The 19,310-nt window shown below is 37.3% G+C and overlaps 1 protein-coding gene across 1 annotated transcript in view; it reads left to right on the top strand.

The window, feature by feature from the left end:
• The first annotated feature begins 18,884 nt into the window (after positions 1 to 18,884).
• Positions 18,885 to 19,310, top strand: part of LOC124596391 (integrator complex subunit 4) — a 108,005-nt gene continuing 107,579 nt past the window's right edge. Inside the window, exon 1 of the mRNA XM_047135516.1 lies at positions 18,885 to 19,156. Within this exon, the coding sequence (XP_046991472.1) occupies positions 19,103 to 19,156 (54 nt within the window). The 5' untranslated portion in view covers positions 18,885 to 19,102. The remainder of the gene's footprint in view (positions 19,157 to 19,310) is intronic.

Here is a 19,310-nt window from a genome sequence, read left to right as displayed (position 1 = left end):
AGTAGAGGAGGATCTTATTAACCATTCCTTCTTTAATTTATGGCACTAATTGCTCAAATGTTTGTATTGAATAGGTTTTGACTTTCAGCAAATAGACTGCTGATAATTTTCTGTGAAATGTATAATTAAAGTTACTTAATTGCTTTGCTTGGCATATTACATGAAAATAGCAGCTAAGTAGTGTAATATCAAAAAACCAGAGGCTTTTTTTCTTTATGTATATAAAGAAGCTGAGAAGTAATTCCCATACTAGGTATGAGTACATCAGTACTAATCATAATTTATTGTTAACTTACTTTACAGAATCCCTTCTTTTATCCCTCTGTTTTCCCAGTTTTTAGATTTGGGCTCCCCTTTTATATCTTCTCCTGTGTGTTTTAACTTAATCATTTTTATAGTTTGACTCTTCTGACTGGATCCACCCACTTTTAGTGGACCCTCTCTCTTCAGTGTGTAACTTTGAAATTGCAGGACTGATGACCTCACCATTTAGTCCTGCAGCCCCCCTCAATTAATCAGTCAATCAATTACTTTACAGAAGTCATCTGCAGTAGTTGTTTGTGTTTGTAGTGTATAACCTAAGTCATCCTACATTCCTGAAGACCCTCATTCATGATGGGATTTACCGTATTTACTCAAATCTAAGCCACACTTTTTTCCGGTTTTTGTAATCCAAAAAACTGCCTGCGGCTTAGAATCGAGTGCAAAGTAAGCGCAAATTCTGAAAAATGTTGGTAGGTGCCGCCACAACTAACTTCTGCCATCGAATATATGTAGCACTACACAGGCATGCTTTGCAGGTACGAAGATAAATAATGGCACCAAAACCTCTTCGTCAGTAAATAAATTTAAAAAAAAGGTAGAAGACCAGCTTTTTTCTCCACCCTGAGTTTCAACCACTGCATTTTCATATATTATCCAACGAAGAAATAGAAATTCCGTATTGTTCATCCTCTAATGTAGCAGCCTTTCAAATATTCATAGCAACAAAAATAAATTTCTTTACACAAAAATACCAACAATGCACAAGGCTTTAGGATTGTTGCACGAGCTGATGTGCTGGGGCTCTTTAAGATTTCACGTAACGGCACCTATTGCTTTGTGGAATTTTGTGAAGTACTTGTTGGTGTTCATGAACCATAGTGAAGCGCTTTCATTGTAGTGCCAAATTCAAGAGGGGAGTTATTTCTTTTGCGGAACAAAGTTCTAATTGTGTTGCAGGTCTGCGATATGGGATTGATGAGAGCAACGTCAGGCGATGGCGACTGCTGAGAAACAAATTATTTGAACGTTCAAGTAGCAGGAAAGCATTTAGTGGGCCTAAGTGTGGCTGATATCTTGCACTAGAAGTGATTTTAAATGAATTTGTTAAGGAACAGCATCAGAAATTCCTGCCTGTGAACACCGAAATTTTAAAAATTAAGGCACATGAAACTATTAGAGAGCAAAAAATCAAAAATTTTAAGGCTAGTCGCAGCTGGACTGATCTGTTTATGAAGCACTGGGGTTTTTCACTTAAGAGGCGAACTTCAGTTGCACAGAAGCTGCCGAAAAATTTTGAAGAAAAACTTGTGGAATTTCAGAGCTTCATAATTAGGCGGCACGCAGGAAAGCTATGCCTTCTTGGTCAGATAGGAAATGTTGACCAAACTCCCATGTATTTTGACATGCCATCATATTATACGGTTGATGCCAAAGGAAAGAAAGAAAGACATAAGTGTTCTTACATCAGGGGGTGAAAAACAGCAGATGTCCGTAATGCTTGCTTGCACAGCAGATGGACATAAATTACCCCCATTAATAGTTTTCAAGCTAAAGACTTCACTGAAAACGGAAGTGTTTCCAAAAACTCTAATTGTATGAGCAAATGAAACTGGGTGGTTTTCAGGAGACATTGTGCTGGAATGGATTAGGCTTGTGTGGAATCATCGTCCTCGTGCAATGCTTGGTTTACGCAGTCTGTTGGTATTAGATGCGTATGCAGGCCATAAAACACCTGCAGTAAAATGAAAATTAGAGGAAAGCAAAATGGACTTGGCAGTAATTACAGGAGGGATGATGTCAGGTCTGCAACCACTTGACGTTTTTTTTAATAAACCATTTAAGGACAAGCTTAAACGCGTGTAGACAGACTGGCTTTCAAAAAGTGAGAGACAACTGACACCAGCAGGATGTGTAAAATGTGCATGTTTGTCGCAAGTGTGTCAATGGATTTATGATGCATGGAAGTGTGTTCCAAATCAGACTGTGCAACAAGCATTTAAAAAATGTTCGATATCCAATGCACTAGATGGTATGGAGGATGATGCTCTGTATGAAGAAATGAGCAACAAAGAATCAAGTAATAGTGATTCAGAATCATGACTGATATTTTTAAACATTTCATATAAGAAGTATTACAAAAATAATAAAATTCTGTTTTAAATTTCTGCGTTTAATTTTCATTCTTTTTTTATAAGTGTTGCTATTCTGCATTGCACAGGATAGAAAACTTGGAGAGCTGCATCAAACCAGTCTAAGAACTGAAGACAACAACAACACACTCTGCATTTGAAGTCATCACTAAAAAATTACTACTAAAATCCGACTGGCGAGACTGTTTGGGATGTATATCAATATGGCCAACTCTACATTCTGAATGTTTTCCCACCTGTGACAAGGGATGGTTGCTAGTAGGAACTTTTATGAATCACATGCAGTATTCTCTTCACTAAAAGAATAATACAAATGCAAACATTATGCCATGTATTCTTTCGTGTTTGCTGCTATCTCATTTAAATCCTGTCTGCCTAATAAACTACGAAACTATAGTGAGACAACAGCAAATGTGGAAGAATATACATATCATATCAGATTTATATTTGTATTATTCTTATGCTGAATAGTGGTAGTCAGATTTAAAAATCTATTCAGTTGCCATGGTTCATTTCTAAGATGATTCTAATTTCTGTGCAGAATGTAATGTACTAAAGAGGCGTCTGCAAAGATTTTGAAACGGAGAAAATTTTTCGCTATACTCTCATTCAGAACATTTTATATCATATGCAGTCTATTATTTGGTTCTTGTTGATTATTATCAAAGAAAGCAGTAGTGTAAGTAACAACAAATAGCAGTCTCTTTCCATTGTTTCGCTAAGGAGAGAATTTCTCTCCTTTTTTTATTGTGCCGTCCGGGGTAGCCGATCAGTTCTAGGTGCTACAGTCTGGAACCACGCGACCGCTACGGTCGCAAGTTCGATTCCTGCCTCGTGCATGGATGTGTGTGATGTCCTTAGGTTAGTTAGGTTTAAGTAGTTCCAAGTTCTAGGGGACTGATGACCTCAGAAGTTAAGTCCCATGGTGCTCAGAGCCATTTGAACCATTTTTTTATTGTAAGCGGCAGTAGCGCACACAAAAGCAAGCCATGCTGCGAATGGCGACAGTTTGTAAACACTCATTATCAGAATGCGACAAATAATGCACGGCAGTACAATAATGCATTTTCAGCATAGTGACGTAAACACCTATAACAAAGAGAATGGAACTTATCAGATCAAAGCAAAATAAGCAAACAATTCAAACCAGACGAAGCACGTGAAAAAGGAAGGGTACCTGTATGAATATGGACGGAGCGCCTGATGCATAGCAAGGACAAACATTATTTTGATTTGGAGGTGCGGTCTAAAACTCTTCTCTCCCCTTGAATTTCGAGTCTCAAATTTCAGGTGCGGATTAGATTTGGGAAAATTTTTTTCCTTGAATTCAAGTCTCCATTTTAAGGTGCGGCTTAGATTTGAGTAAATACGGTAGATAACATGTAAATGAATACATGGATTTTGTTAACTTGCTTGAGGTGTTATGTGCTTTCCTTAAATCAGTGGTAAATATACTCTTGACAACCTCTTCTAAAGGGCATGAAATAGTCTACAAAAACACAAACATCCTCACTTCAGCTTCCTCTTTGTGAACAGTTTTGTGAAAGAGGGTGTCCACATTCCCAAAACAATGTTAATGAAACTAAAAGACATAGGATGTTACGTCAACACAACACAGTAATCATGTAGACTACGAGGGAACAACACAGCAAAATAAGCAAAAATCCATTACTTTGAATTTTTGGTTTTAGGTCTCCATCTTATCACTTATATTTTTATTTCATTCCAACAGTATGTTCCATTATACATGAGCTGGAATGAAAGATCATTGCTTCACACCTGTTCACCAGTGTTTCAGTATGACAGCTAGAATCCTGTTTAGGTCTTCAACCAATAGTCAACATCATCACATAATGATGATCATGATGATGATGATGATGATGATGATGATGATCAGCTGCTTTGTTGAAACACCATCTAGTTTTAATGATACTATCTGATGTACCCGTAATACTCAAAAACTTGAACCACCACCATGACATCAGTTGGAAAATAATATAATCTTGCTTCTTTTTTCCTCTTTCAAATTTCTTTTTATCACTATAACATACTTTCCAAAGCTGATTTTTTTTTGTTTATCACTATTGTCATTTTTATGAAATAAAACTTCTCTTTTCTTTTATGTCACTTCATGTTCAATTACACCACAATTTATCACTTTCATTTCCTTGCTGAATACCACACATTTTTTATTGGCAACAAATCTGGTGCTCAGGTGTGCTAGGGAAACAGGTGACATCGCGTGACACTAAGAAGGCACATGTTCGTGCAGCAACATGTGGCCATGCATTGTCTTGCTCAAAAATGGCATTTGAAGAGGGTGCAGAAATGGTATGGCTACGGGTCGCAGGATGACATCCATGTAGGTCGCAATAATCACAGTGCCCTGGATAGGCACCAACTGTGACTTGTGGTTGTACACAATAGCACCCATGCCATAAGGCCTTGAGCTGGTATTGTATGTCTTGTACAAATGCAGTAACTGTGATGCTGCTCCCCCTGTCTGCAGCAAACCAAAATACACCATCATTCTTTCGGAAACACTATCCTGTCCCCAGTGACGTTGCTCCATACACCATTTCCATCTAGCATGTTTCTGCACATTTGTCAAAGGTAGTCAGAGAAATGTACAATGCCCATGTAACCCATGTCATAAAACAGCAGTGGACTGTCACCCCTGATAGTATACAATGTGCTCCACTGTTCCGCTGTTGCGCCAGAGCTGAGGAGCACACAGATCTGTCCTGCAATGCCACTCGGATGAGGTTTCAATCTTCTCAGGGTTTTGTCTGAGTGGTGCGACATGACTCATCTCATCGTATCCTATGGCCTTCCGTGAACCATTCTGCACATACCCGTTGCACTGTCAAAACACTTCATCCCATGTGAGCAGCAATTTCCCAATGGATGCATCACATTCTCTCATACCAATAATGTGCTCTCTTTAAGACTCGCTGATTTGATGGTACAGTTTGTGCATACTTCTGTGAGGCATCCTGCACATCTATTCAAGTCACGCTGGTCCATTACCTCCAGTTTATAGTGACAATGAGAGCTGCAGTCACATTTTACTGGTAGGTGGTGTTGCGCCACAATGTCATATGTTGATCTCGAATCCTTGGGCTGACATGTTTCAAATGCTATTTATTTCTGCAGAACATACTAATGCACTTAGCCTGTGAATATTAATGTCCTGTCTCTAATCATTCAAAGTGTTCTGTTTTTCCAAACGTGAGTGTATAGTCATTGTTTAACTGTATTTTACCCAGAAATGGAATTTAAATGAACACTGTCCACTTGAATAGTAGAGCTGTGTATATTGACTACTAAACTAATGTTTCTCTAAATGTTGCAATTACAAACTGTCAACCAGGCCAATTGCATAAACTTTATAATTTAATCAGTGTTAGTGTTTACCATCTAAAATCATTCTGAAGTGATACATGCCCAAGAAAAATAGGAAAGAAGAACTATTTTGATTTAATATACTGATAGTGAAGATGCACAAGCTCTTAGATTAGGAATAAATGTTGAAGGAAATATGTCATGTCCTTTTCAAAGGAACCATCCTTTCAATCTTCTTAAGAACCACAGGAAACCTAAATCTGGATGGGAGGATGGGGATTTTAACCACCATTATCCCAAATGGAAGTCTAGTATCTCTCCACTATACCACCTCACCTAGTATCCACAGAATGGATGGAACATTTTAATTGCAAGTGTCATTGCTTAAAGAAAAGTACTTTGTAACAGCAAAAATCTTTTTTTAAGCTACTTCTTTGTCATTACAAAGGTAAAGGCTATTCAGTGCTGTACCGTATTTTTTTGATACGTCGTAAATGCATACAATTCTGGACCTCTCGTTTAAGAGTGGTATGAGATGTTGCACTAAAACAGTCTGGTAGAAGACAAAAATATGTACAGGCTGATTCAAAAGTAATATCCCATAGGACAGTCTACAATGTGATTCAATAACCTTGGCCTCTAGGACAGTCACATTCACAGGTACAACAAGAATGATCATTTGAAGTAAACAGTCTAGTAAAAATGGGCTCTACAATGCACATTTTAATAACTATGACGACTTTTTCATCTTCATTACTTAAGAAGTGTTTGTACATCGTAAGGCATGTATTTTAAGAGTCCCTGAATATGACTTTGTCTATGGACCAAAACTATTGAATCACCAGTGTAGACCATGTCCTATGGAACTTGACTTTTGTATCATCCTTTATATCTGCAAAATGAAATGAAGGCAAGAAGCAACTTTTATGTAAGATCCTAAGAGAGATTCTCTTATTATACAGTTTCAGATTAACAGTTTGTAACATATTTGCAGAATGACTGAGTCTTACCATGTATGAGTAATAACAAACAGATGTTCTTGGATTATACACTGTTCTTGATATTGTATGTTGTTAACGCTATTTTGACAGTTTCCTGATAGACAATTCAAAACCTCAAAACATCTTATATGTTTATATATGTTTATTTTTTCCTACCTGGTTGTCCCATAGATAATTTCTGTGAAATAATAAACCCTGGGACAGCTGTGGTACACCAACTCTGTTTGCTATCATGTTGTATATATGTCTGTTAATATGAATTGTACATACGTACTGTGATATTTGTCATTTGTATATAGCAAATAAAATTTAAAAAAGTTGTTTGATCCTTGGTTTTCTTACTACCTAACTGAGGTACTGTCATCCAATACTTCCATCTTTATTAAAAAAATAATGCGTGAACATTTATAACAATAAAAGTGACCCCAAAAATTTGCAAGCTTGAAAAAGTATCATTGTAATATCTTAAAAAGTGTGACTTACTCTCTGCAAGAATTACTATAGTTTTGTTTTCTACTTCCCATCTCCTCAGAACAGTTGAATAAAGATAATCTTATTGCACTATCCTATATACTGAGTATATAGGAAGAAAGTATTTTCTACAATTAGTTCAGACTTTATCTTCATATTTACAATCAATTCTCATTTCTTGATTCATATGATGGCTTGTACCTGCAGTAAATTTATATTTGGTGACTACCAGTATGGTGAAAAATTATACAGGGTGGTGCATGATAAGTCACCTGATTGAATTTTGATCCTACAAGCAATAGCTTTCAAGTTGTGCTCAACTTCGCGCAGTTCATGGAAATTATGCCAGATGACATTGCGGGTTAATTGCTTCCTTTGTGGGTCTGCCACTTCAGTCTGCTGCAATGGCAGACAAAGGACGGTTGACTGTCACACAAAAGATGAAGATTGTGTCACTGTTCGCAGTGATGCACAGTGTTACATTGACACAGAGAAGGTTTCGTGCTTATTTTGGCACATGGTGGGCTCCCAACCCACAGACAGTACACAGATTACATAAAAAATTTGGAGGTACTGGATCTGTTTTGGAGTGTCAGCGGCGACTCACATGTAACATACATGCACCACAAAACATTGAAGCATTTTGAGTGGTTTTGACTCATAGTCCGAGTAAATCAACAAGAAGAGCCAGTGTCAAGTTGGGAATTTCACACCGATCTGTACAAAGAATTATTCAATCCAACCTTCGCTTGTATCAATACAAGATGACTGTGGCACATAAGCTTACTGCCAGAGATAAGAAGCAGAGACTGCAGTTTGCAAAGTGGGCAATCGAGCAAGTCCAAGAGGCAGTGCTACAAAATACATGGTTTTCTGATTAAGCTTATTTTTACATGAACCGGGTTGTGAACAAACGGAATGTTCGATTCTGGGCATGTGAACCTTTGCAAATAATCCACACGAATGACACCTGTGGGGAGAAAGTTTGCGTGTGGGAATCTTATATATGGAATAATTGGTCCATTCTTCTTCAATGCTACAGTAGACGGTGAACGCTATTTACACATGCTGCAAAACCAGTTCTGTCCTCAACTCATGGCCTCATGTCTTCCATTGCAGACACAATGGTTCATGCAGGATGAAGCATGCCCCCATGCTGCCTGTGTTGTGCTTGATTTCCCACACGAAAGACTTGGCCATATTGTATTGCCAAACAGACTTCCAGAACGTTATGCAGGAGGTGGCATGTGGCCGCCCCACAGCCTGGACATTAACCCATGTGACTTCTTCCCGTAGTTCAACTGAACAATGTAGCCCACAGTTGACAGTGTGAGTATTCCTCCATGGAATTATCAGGCCATACCCGACAGTTGACACTGGACACTAATGGTAATCTGCAGACACCATCCGAAACTGGCAAATGGTTTTTGGATGAATGTTTTTCATTGGCTGATGGCAATACCGTTGGCAATACCGTCGGCTGACTTTTCCGTGCAGCTTTCATTTTGGGAAAGGAATGTACCTTTATGTAACAAAATTCGTGATGCCATAAAAACATAAAACAAATCAATTAAGTCCTGACAACATCCACTATACCAGTCTGGGAAACGTGATCTAACCCTTTCAAATAAGTATGATATTTTGGAAGTTATCGATGGGGCAGAGAGCATAACCCCAGTCTGTATCCAAACCAATTCAAGATCTAACCTACAATTGAAGCCAACAACAAAAACTACTAAACAAGTCCCCAGAAAGTTTCTACCTAGGCCTAGAAGATCCGCAAACATTCAAATTCATGCTGATAGCCAAGGTAGGAATGTGAATGCAGGAATAAGGGAGAAAAGCAACTTCAATGTTACTAGTTTTGTGAGACCAGAGGCATGCTTCAAGGAAGCCACCCAAAGTGCTGCAGGAAGTGTCAAGTCAGACCTCGACGATACTGTACTACTAGCGGGAACAAACGATGCGGCGAGAAATGAAAGGCAAAATCTTATCTCCTCACTGAAAGACAGGCTGCAAGATTTTCAGAGCGCCAAACTTATCTGTGTTTCTTCTGTTCCAACACGGTATGATCCACCTGTATGGTCAGCCATCAATCAAGAGATGAAGAAGGCTAACCAGGAAATGTTTAAGATGTGTAAATGCTTTAGGAATGTCATTTTCTTTGACCTCAGCAACATTGGTAGGAGGTTTCATACATCTCATGGTTTTCATCCAAATAGGTTAGGTAAAAGATTTGTCTCAGATGTTATTGTAAACATAGTAGAAAAATTTTGTCTGAATAGCCTTAGAATACAATGTTAACCACCCTATACACTCTGATAATACTTTTTTAGTCTAACCAAGCACGTCGATTTAGCAGTGAATAGTAATATCAGTGCTGATTCTAATTCCTCACAAAATTAGCACAGTCTCAGAATTTGCTGCCTCAATGTACAAGGGCTGAGTAATAAATCCCTAATATTGAATGAATTTGCCTTAGAAAATCAGTTTGATGTGATTTGTGTTAATGAGCATTGGTGTAAATATGATGAAATTTGCTTTATTCAATTTGATGACTTTAAACTGATTAGTAACTTCTGCAGGGATAAGTGTATACATGGTGGTACTGCAGTCTACGTTCAAAACTCTTTGCTGGGTTATAGTAGCAAGCTAGATGTGAGTTCTCTGTGTAAGGAATTTGATTTTGAGGTATCAGGAATATGTATAAATGACATAAAGTTAGTAGTTTTATCTCTGTACAGATCACCAGATGGTGATCCCTCTTTGTTTGTTGAAAAATTTGAGAAATTATTAGAGTTTTTTAATGGTAACAAGTGGAAAAACTATGAGATACTAATTGGGGGGGGGGCGGGGGGGGACCTAAATGCTGACTTTGATGTCACAGGAGATAAACCAAGTGTACAAGAATTTAAAGATTTACTTAGGCAATTTAACTTGGTCTACCACAATACCAAACCAACCAGAGGCTTGGCCTGTCTTGATAACATCCTAACAAACTACTTAAGATCAACTTTTTCATGTGATGTAGTCAACTTTCCCTTTTCTGATCATGATGGTGTATTTCTCACTTTTGAAAATTCTTTTGTAACTCACAATACATCTCATAAGTCCAAATTAGCTGTAACAAGACCTGTAGATGACACAAAATTGTTTAATTTTAGATCCCAGCTTAGTTCCTTCAATTGGTTTGATATGTTTGCTAAAACAGAACATTTGTCAGCTGATTGTGTTTTTGAGAAATTTTTTTCAATATTCAATACTTTGTTTGAAATGACTATTCCGCAAAGAAAATGTAAAATTAAAGTGACCGCCAGTGAATCTAAAATCAAAAAGAGAAATAAAGAGTGGTTTACTCCCGAATTTAAAGAATAAAGTTATGTTGTTTTTCGATCTAAATAAAAAGATTAATACACAGCAATCCAATTTTTTCTTTACAAAAGCTAAGAGAAAATATAGGGCAGCTGTTATTGAAGCAAAAAAACAACATAACACTGTAAGTATCGAGGCATCAAAAAATAAATGTAAAAAAGCTTCGAATATAATAAACTCAGTCGCCAAAAATAACAAACCAAAAGAGGTAACTGTCTCAGCAAATGATTTTAACAATTTTTGTATACAGCCAGTTAGGGATATTCAGAAAAAAAATCATTAAACCCGCGGAAATTATTGCTCAAATGATGGAAAATTGTAATTTGGGGATTAGGCATGACAGACATAATTTTGTGTTCTCTGAAGTGATGCAGCAGGAGGTTTTAAATATTGTAAATAAGTTTAAGTCTTCGAGCAGTGCCGATATATACAGCATATCCTGTAAGATATTGAAAAATGTTATTGAATGCATTGTTGGCCCTCTAACTTATGTTATAAATAAGTGTCTGACACAGGGAATTTTCCCCAATGTACCAAAGTTATGTAGAATTGTTCATGTGTATAAGAATGGAGATGGAAAATGTCCATGCAGTTACCTCCCCATATCCCTCACGCCTGTTTTTTCTAAAGTATTAGAAACTGTTATGTATATCCAAATGAGTAACTTTCTAGATAATAATTCTGTTATTTCCAATGAGCAATTTGGTTTTAGGAAAAATAGATCGACCACTCATGCCATTGATTCGCTCGTTTAAAAGGTTCTCCAGGTATTTGAAGATAAGGAGTTTGCTCTGGTCATCTTTTGTGATCTGAGTAAAGCATTTGATTGTGTGAACCACAAGTTACTTCTGCATAATTTAGAGATTTTAGGTTTTCAAAACAGTGGCTTGGGTATTCTTAGGTCTTTTTTGAAGCACCGTAAACAGATTGTTTGTATTAATGAAGATAGATCCAATGTAGCCGATGTCCTGTGTGGTGTGCCTCAGGGCTCAGTGCTTGGCCCACTGCTTTTTCTGATTATGATTAATGATTTACCATCTAATGTAAGTTCCCATTCAATCTTATGTGCTGACGATACAACCTTTATCAACAATGACCCTGACATTGAATTGTTACAAAATATAACAGAAAATACCATCAGTGAAGCATCAAAGTGGTTCAGAGCAAACGGTTTCTTATTAAATGAAAATAAAACACAGTTCATGTTTTTCAGCTTAAAAGATACCTTATTTCTGATTGTTTCAAATAATGTTAAATTTCTTGGTATATATTTAGATGGTAGACTTCATTGGAATTACCATATTAACTATACATATGCTAACCTTTCTAGAGTAATCTATTTTTTGACAAGGTTAAAAGGTTGTGTATCAGATCACCATATTAGATCAGCATATTTTGCCTTCTTTCAGAGCATTATTTCTTATGGTTTACTATTATGGGGAAACTGTAGCTATGTAGATGATATTATTCTACTGCAAAAAAAGTTGTAAGAATTATCATTGATTCTGGTAGACTAGATTCCTGCAAGCCATTGTTTGTGAAACTTTAAGTTATGACTGTTGTTAATCTGTCTATATATACTGTTGTTCTACATACCATGAACAATTTACCAGACCAGCAATTAAGAGAAAATATACATTCGTATAACATGAGAAACAGGAAACACATTAATGTACCTTTTCAACGTTTAACTAAGTCTTTAAAAAGCTATCACGTAATAGGTTCCAAATGTTGCAATAAATTTTCTCTTTGTAAATTCGATTGTCATTTCATTTCATTTATTGAGCATCCATTTTATCATATACAATGATATAGGAGTTGTCATGTTACATTATATGAGTTTGTAATTATACAGTTAATTAATAACATAGGCCTACGGTGGTGAAACATATGTAAATATATATCTCATGCAGTGTATAGTAGATAATAACAAAACAAACAATAATTAATTGTTTATAATGCATACTATTTCATACTTTTTTTCAGATATGATTTAACATTATCATTGACCACTCTAGTAGAAAATAACAGAACAAACAATTATTAATTAACTATAGTGTGTACAGGCAGACTATTCTCATACATTTGATCAAATATGAATTATCATTATCATTGACCACTATGTCACTATGTTCTGAAAATCCATGTACTCTGTCCTATTGAAAAGATCAAGCCAAAACTGTATGAGTGGCTGGTCGAGCATCCTTTTTATTCCGTTGCTGAATTTCTTGATTGCAGTCAAAAACAAATAATATTATGAACTTTGGCTGCTCCCGATATATTATATTAATTATTTCATTAGCAGTTCTAGTTACCTATTTGTTAGTAGCTAGTAATAATATTAATTATTTCATTAGCAGTTCTTGTTACCTCTTTGTTAGTAGCTAGTAATAAGCATTAATCTGTTTTTCTCTGCGCAGTTGCAAAGGGCAGTTATTATAATCTGATGTAATATTTCTTTGTATATAATACGTTTTCCTGTACTGGTATTCTGTATTCTGAATTTTTCCTGTATTTTGTACTGGTACATTCTGATTGATTTGGTTGTACTACCTCACTTTATAGGGCGATACAGCCAATAGTTGATCGATTAACAATTTGAGTTTACATTTATATTATTCATAGAGCATCTACTTGAATGAATAAGTTGATAACAACACATATCACAGAGAAAAGTTTCATGTAAAGAATGACATACATACAATTAACCTTGAAATGCTTATTCCCTACATTTTCTGAATTTCAGTTACAGTGGTCAGAAATTACCAATAGTTGACCATACAGTTCCACAAAATGCCCATAGTCCAGTAGTTGATCAATATGCAAAAATAAAATCATCTGACATTAAATTGATAATTACATCTGGGAACTTAATTCTAACACACTTACATGAATTAACAACATACTGAACAATTTTTTCAATGAAATAAAACAATATAACATAGTAGTCTACACACAACAGTAAATTATACACAAGTCTGCTCAGTTTCATTCCAGTTTTCCAATACCAACAGGATGTTGAAACCTGTAACGCAGCCTGACTGCTGTAGAGATAATAGAGGGTTCTGGAAGTATTGCTAAAATCTGTGAAGAGTGAACAGTGCTTATATCATCTTCATCAGTCTCAAACAGTGTATTTCTTTCATCGCAGCTTTTCAAACCCATTACCTCAATGTCCTCTTCTGTGGTAACTCTTTGAACAGTGCGCAGAAATTTATACTTATTATTCTTTTGGCCTAGAAACAAGATCAAAGCAAAATCTCCTTCTTTAAATGCAGGCCTTCCAATGTCATGTCTCTTCCCAGTGGTAGCAAGGTTTTTATTACCATCAGACTCATTTTCTGATGTGTCTTCATGAGGACTCAATTCATCACTGATGGATTCTGACTCTGAAGTGTCATTTCTTACAGGTTTCTTTTTTGGTGGTTTTTCCTTCTCAGCCTCTGGAAACAGTTTCCTTCCTTTTTCTTTTTTTCTCATTCGCCTGTTTTGCCATTTTACGTTGTTCTATTCTAGCTCGTTTGGCAGCTTCTGTGTTGGCTTTTAGTTCTTCCTTTGATTTGTTCCAGTCTAGCCACTATTTGGATGTTGTTGCATATGGTATGATTGGGATGAATGGCGTTTTGGAGTGTCTGCTTCAGGGTTGACTGGATGTGAAGAGGGCTGAGGAGGATCTGAACTGTCATTTTCTTGCACTGAATCTTGATCTCCTGACTTTTCATTATGACATGTGGGTGATTCATCTTCTGAGTCAGAAGATATTTTGCTGTTAGTACACACCTGAGGATCTCCTGCTGGATTTTCTGATGTGGGGATGGATTGTTCTGTACTACATAAATGCAGAGCTGGCATGTTAGTATCTGTAGTTTTATTTGTTGAAGGTGATTTACAAGTAACACGAATTTTACACCAAACCTGAAACAGTTCTTCTGCTCCTGGATCACCTTCCCATCCATTTTTCTCTGCTGCACGGAATTCTTCTGCTCTACCTCTCTTCATTAAAGATTCAAAATGCAAAAGATGTTCAACACCAAATGATGATGGTTTTATTGCATAACCACACGTTATCACAGGTGCACAACGTCTAGATTTGCTGGACGTACGTCTGGGATAGTCCACTGCATAAGGATCATAAGGGAAAAGACCACACTTCCTGAAACCATTTTTCACTGTTTCAGGAGTAGCCTTTTCATTGAAACCAGTCTCAAGCAATGTCTCAAATACAGTTTTTGTTACAACTTTGTTACCAGTTTAGTGTTTCCAATTATACAGGGTGATTCAAAAATGCATGTAAATATTTTAAGGGTGTATTTGTGAGGTAAATATAAGACAAAAATGTTCTATAAATGTTTTTCCATAAACGTTTAATTCCAGAGTTATCGTTAAATACGAAAGTCATGTCCGTATCAAAACGACGGCAGTGCAAGCAGCAGGATGCCATATTCTGGTACGTAATTCACATACGTATCTCCCAACAGTTGATTCGAAACTGCATGAATAGTGTTTGTTTTTGTTTGCACGTGATGTTTACTCCTACTGTACGGAAGATGGCGCTGATGTTGTTGGTAACGGAAAAGTACGTCCTGTCGTTCATTCATCGTCGGAAGGCTAAAGGTTTCGTGCACATGATGTACTCAAACAGTGAGTATGCTGATATGCACCTTGTGTATGGTGCAGCAGATGGAAATGCACTTGCAGCAAGACGAAGGTACAGTGAGCTGTTTCCAGGAAGACGGTTACCAAGTCATCAGACGTTTGTATCTGTGGACAGACGTATGCGGGAGTATGGCATTCGTTCTGGGCCACATTCAGGTCGACCACTTGAGCATGCAGTGAACGTCGAGGAACATGTTTTGGACCTGGTAGACCAAGATCCATCTATCAGTACGAGACAAATTAGTGCAGCTGTACGACTTCCACAATCTACTGTATGGCGGCTGCTTCGGAGACAACAGTTGCATCCATTTCACCTGCAAAAAGTGCACGAATTGACACCTGAAGACTATCCTCGCCGTCAGCAATTCTGCCAGTGGTTACAAGAGCGTCATTTGAATGATCCAATGTTCATTCGGCGGATATTATTCACAGATGAGGCCATGTTTACTCGTGCGGGTGTAATCAATTCGCATAATATGCACCAGTGGGCTGTCGAGAATCCTGGCGCGAGAATTGTGCGTGGATATCAACATCAATTCTCCATAAACATTTGGTGTGGTATTGTGGGGAATTACTTACTCGGACCTCATGTTCTGCCTCCAAGGCTGAATGGGCACGCGTACTGCGAATTTTTGGAGGGAGAATTGCCTGGATTGTTACAGGATGTCCCTCTTGCAACACGAGCCACCATGTGGTTTATGCACGATGGTGCTCCCGCCCATTACAGCCGCAACGTAAGGGCGTACCTCAATTCTGCGTATCCACATCGATGGATAGGTCGCGGAGGACCAATTGCTTGGCCAGCCAGATCACCTGACCTGAACCCTTTAGACTTTTATTTATGGGGCCGACTAAAGACATTGGTGTATTCTTCTGCAGTACCGAACAGAGAAGTGCTACAACAAAGAATTGAAGGTGGTTGTGAAATTATTCGTGGAGAGTTGAACGGACTGTGTAATGTGCAGAGATCATTGATGCGACGAGCACGGGTCTGTCTGCAAGTTCAGGGACAGCATTTTGAACATGCATTGCATTAAGATTTGTGCAAATACAGTACAGTACAGTACAGTCTGTAAAATGCTTCAATTTTCCTTAGTTATTGTGCATTGCTGTAGTTCAATCAACAGGACCTAAATTAATACAGTGTTCGCGAGGAATTGTTTCAGTTTGTTACGTCACGTTTATTTATCAGTTTGCGTTGTTAGTCCAAATGCACTGTAATTAAACTGTGAACTCTGGGAATTAAATACCTTACGTTGTATTGAATGTATTATCCTGTTTTGTTCACAACTCTGTAATAAGCCAAGTATGGAAAAAATTGTATAGAACATTTTTGTCTTATATTTACCTCACAAATACACCCTTGAAATATTTACATGCATTTTTGAATCACCCTGTATACAGCATCTCTCCATCCAGATTTCAGGGGAGGAAATATTGCCACATCAGCTGGTTGAAGCACATGAGTCGCATTTGGACACAATGCAAATTGTATTATCCCATTGTTGGCACAAAACTTATCAGCTTTATATGATGTATGAGATTTGTTCCCATCTACCAATAAAATAACAGGAAATTTGACTCTCTATTTCTTCAGCCATGGAAGGAAAATGTTGGCAATGTATTGAAAGCAGAGAGCCCCTGTCATCCAGCCTTTTTTTGACCGCCCAACGCCTCATTCACTGTTCAAATTCTCGGATATGTCCCTTGAAATTTTCTGTAGTTGAAACACGACCATTGGGAGTGCAGTGTCTCCAGCAGCATTGAAATTTGTCTTTACAGTAATGACATCCTTTTCATTGCCACTTTTGACTTAATACAGATTGTCAAAAGAAATTGGACCCAGAACTTTCCCAGTTTTAGGACATGTTTCAAATCCTGTTTCATCTGCATTATAAATTCTATCTGGTTCATTTAAAATGTCCAAATTATTACCCTGTTGAAGATGCTGATGAAGTTCATTGAACCACTGCCTGATATTTTCCTCAGTAACTGCTGCTCTGGCAGTATTTATGCTCTCAGCATGCCGTTCTGATTGCATTTCATGAATGACTTAAACCATTTTTCACCAGGCCTTCCATCTTTGAATGGTGTAGTTCTTCCAACTCCCAAAACAATGTCACTCACAGTTTCATACAGCGTCCTTTGCTGTATAGGAAAGCCTTTTTTAGCGTTGGCATGGATTCAGCTAACCAGTAAATTCTCTTCAGCCTCTGTCAAAACTGAACTTGGTCCCACATTACGCTGCATAGGTACTTTTCCTTTAATTTTATTATTTAGCGTACTAAATGAAATACCAAAATGTTTTGCAGCTTTCCTCATACTATTGCCACCTTCTTGAACTGCTACTGCACATTTTAAGTCGTCCTCAGAATACTTAAAAAATTCTTTTTTCAACTTATCTTCTTTTGGAACCATTTATTAATTCAGTCTGCAGATTTCACTCCTGTAAACATAGGGATGAAATTAATGACTAATAAAAATTCTGTTTGTATGCCTCAATACTTGTTGGTTGATCATATGTAAACTAGTAGATGATCACCCCGATCAACTACTGGGAGCCATATAAATTTCACATTTCCATCAGTATGGGACAGAAGAAAGGAATGCCTACTTGGTCCATGGTTAAAAGCAACTCTTTGTGACAACATTCTAAAAAGTACCAGTAATTGATCATTATGACCAACTACTGGAAAACATGCTTTCATGCACTCCAGTAGTTGGTATCCCCCCCCCCCCCTTATAAACGACTGAAGCAATAATTTACACTTCCTTTATGATAAATGATACAACCAATCATTCATAATGAGTTATCTGTTAACACAGTTCATCATATTTCAGTATTTAGTAGTTGTGTCAATAAATATCTGTATCACTGTAACCTACCTTACAATTAGTCTAGACGCTCTGACACTCCACTTCTCAGCACAGCACAAAAGGAAAGATTTTCTCAAAGCTATCAGTTCCCTCCAATTGCTGTAACAATAGAAGAAACAGGTTTGCCAACATATGTTCTTTATAATTATGCTCTTACATTTTTAAAAGTGTCAGTGCTGCCAACTCCTATAATTTAAAGATTAGAATGAAACTGACCAACTACTGGGTGATGATCAACTACTGGCTGGGGCACCCTATATTGTATCTCCTGTCTATTGACTATTTATAAAACTATTGTAATATTGTACCTATTACTCCTGCATATAATTTTGTTTATATGTTGTAATTTGACGTTGTCTATTGCTTCTGTAAGCGTAACTACAATAAAATCTTATTTTTTATTATTTATTATTATTATCACATACAGCGAAAGTGAGGCCACTCTGCCGCCGATCGAGAGGCGTCACGGAAGTTGCTCGTGAATACACCCAAATTCCTGTGACACCACTTTTAGCCATTCCAAAAAAAAAAGACGGCCATGTCCTGAAGTGAATTCTCATGCTATAGATTTTTCATGGAGGTATAATAATTATACTTCCTGGAGATTTTTCCAGTCATAATATCGGCGATATCAGCCAGCGATTTTACTGCAACCAGGCAATGAAAAAAATCATAATGGTGTCGTTGGACAGTTGTCACTACTGTAGTAGAATAATTTAGTAAACAATTGAATGTATTATGTAATGTTTTGTGAATGAGCCCACTGTGTTTTGTGTACAGTGACATTATTTAACTATAAAACATCCACGAAGAATGCCATGAAGCAGCACTAGACGTGAGCTCTCAGTGAATGTTTTGGAAATATCGTAATGCAGTGGAGGTATTGTATCCGAGTTCTGCAAGTGATCTGATACCGTAATGCGGTGCCGGTATTGTATGTGAGTTTTGCAAGTGATCTGTTACGAAATGGCAGCATTGTTGAAGAAGCGGGCACTTGCTGAGTACAGCCAGGTTATACAGGTAACTACAACATTTTTATAATCACAACTTCGCGCTAATGTTAGTAAAATACAGAACGCTTTCGGACGGATCCAAAAGCGATTCCTTATTTGAGTGACATTCCATTGTAGCCTTGGATACTTCACCGTTGATGATGAGCGGAGACTGACAAAAC

The sequence above is a fragment of the Schistocerca americana genome, chromosome 2 (assembly GCF_021461395.2).
Source record: "Schistocerca americana isolate TAMUIC-IGC-003095 chromosome 2, iqSchAmer2.1, whole genome shotgun sequence".
Lineage (NCBI taxonomy): Eukaryota > Metazoa > Arthropoda > Insecta > Orthoptera > Acrididae > Schistocerca > Schistocerca americana.
This window is presented reverse-complemented; position numbering and strand designations above follow the sequence as displayed.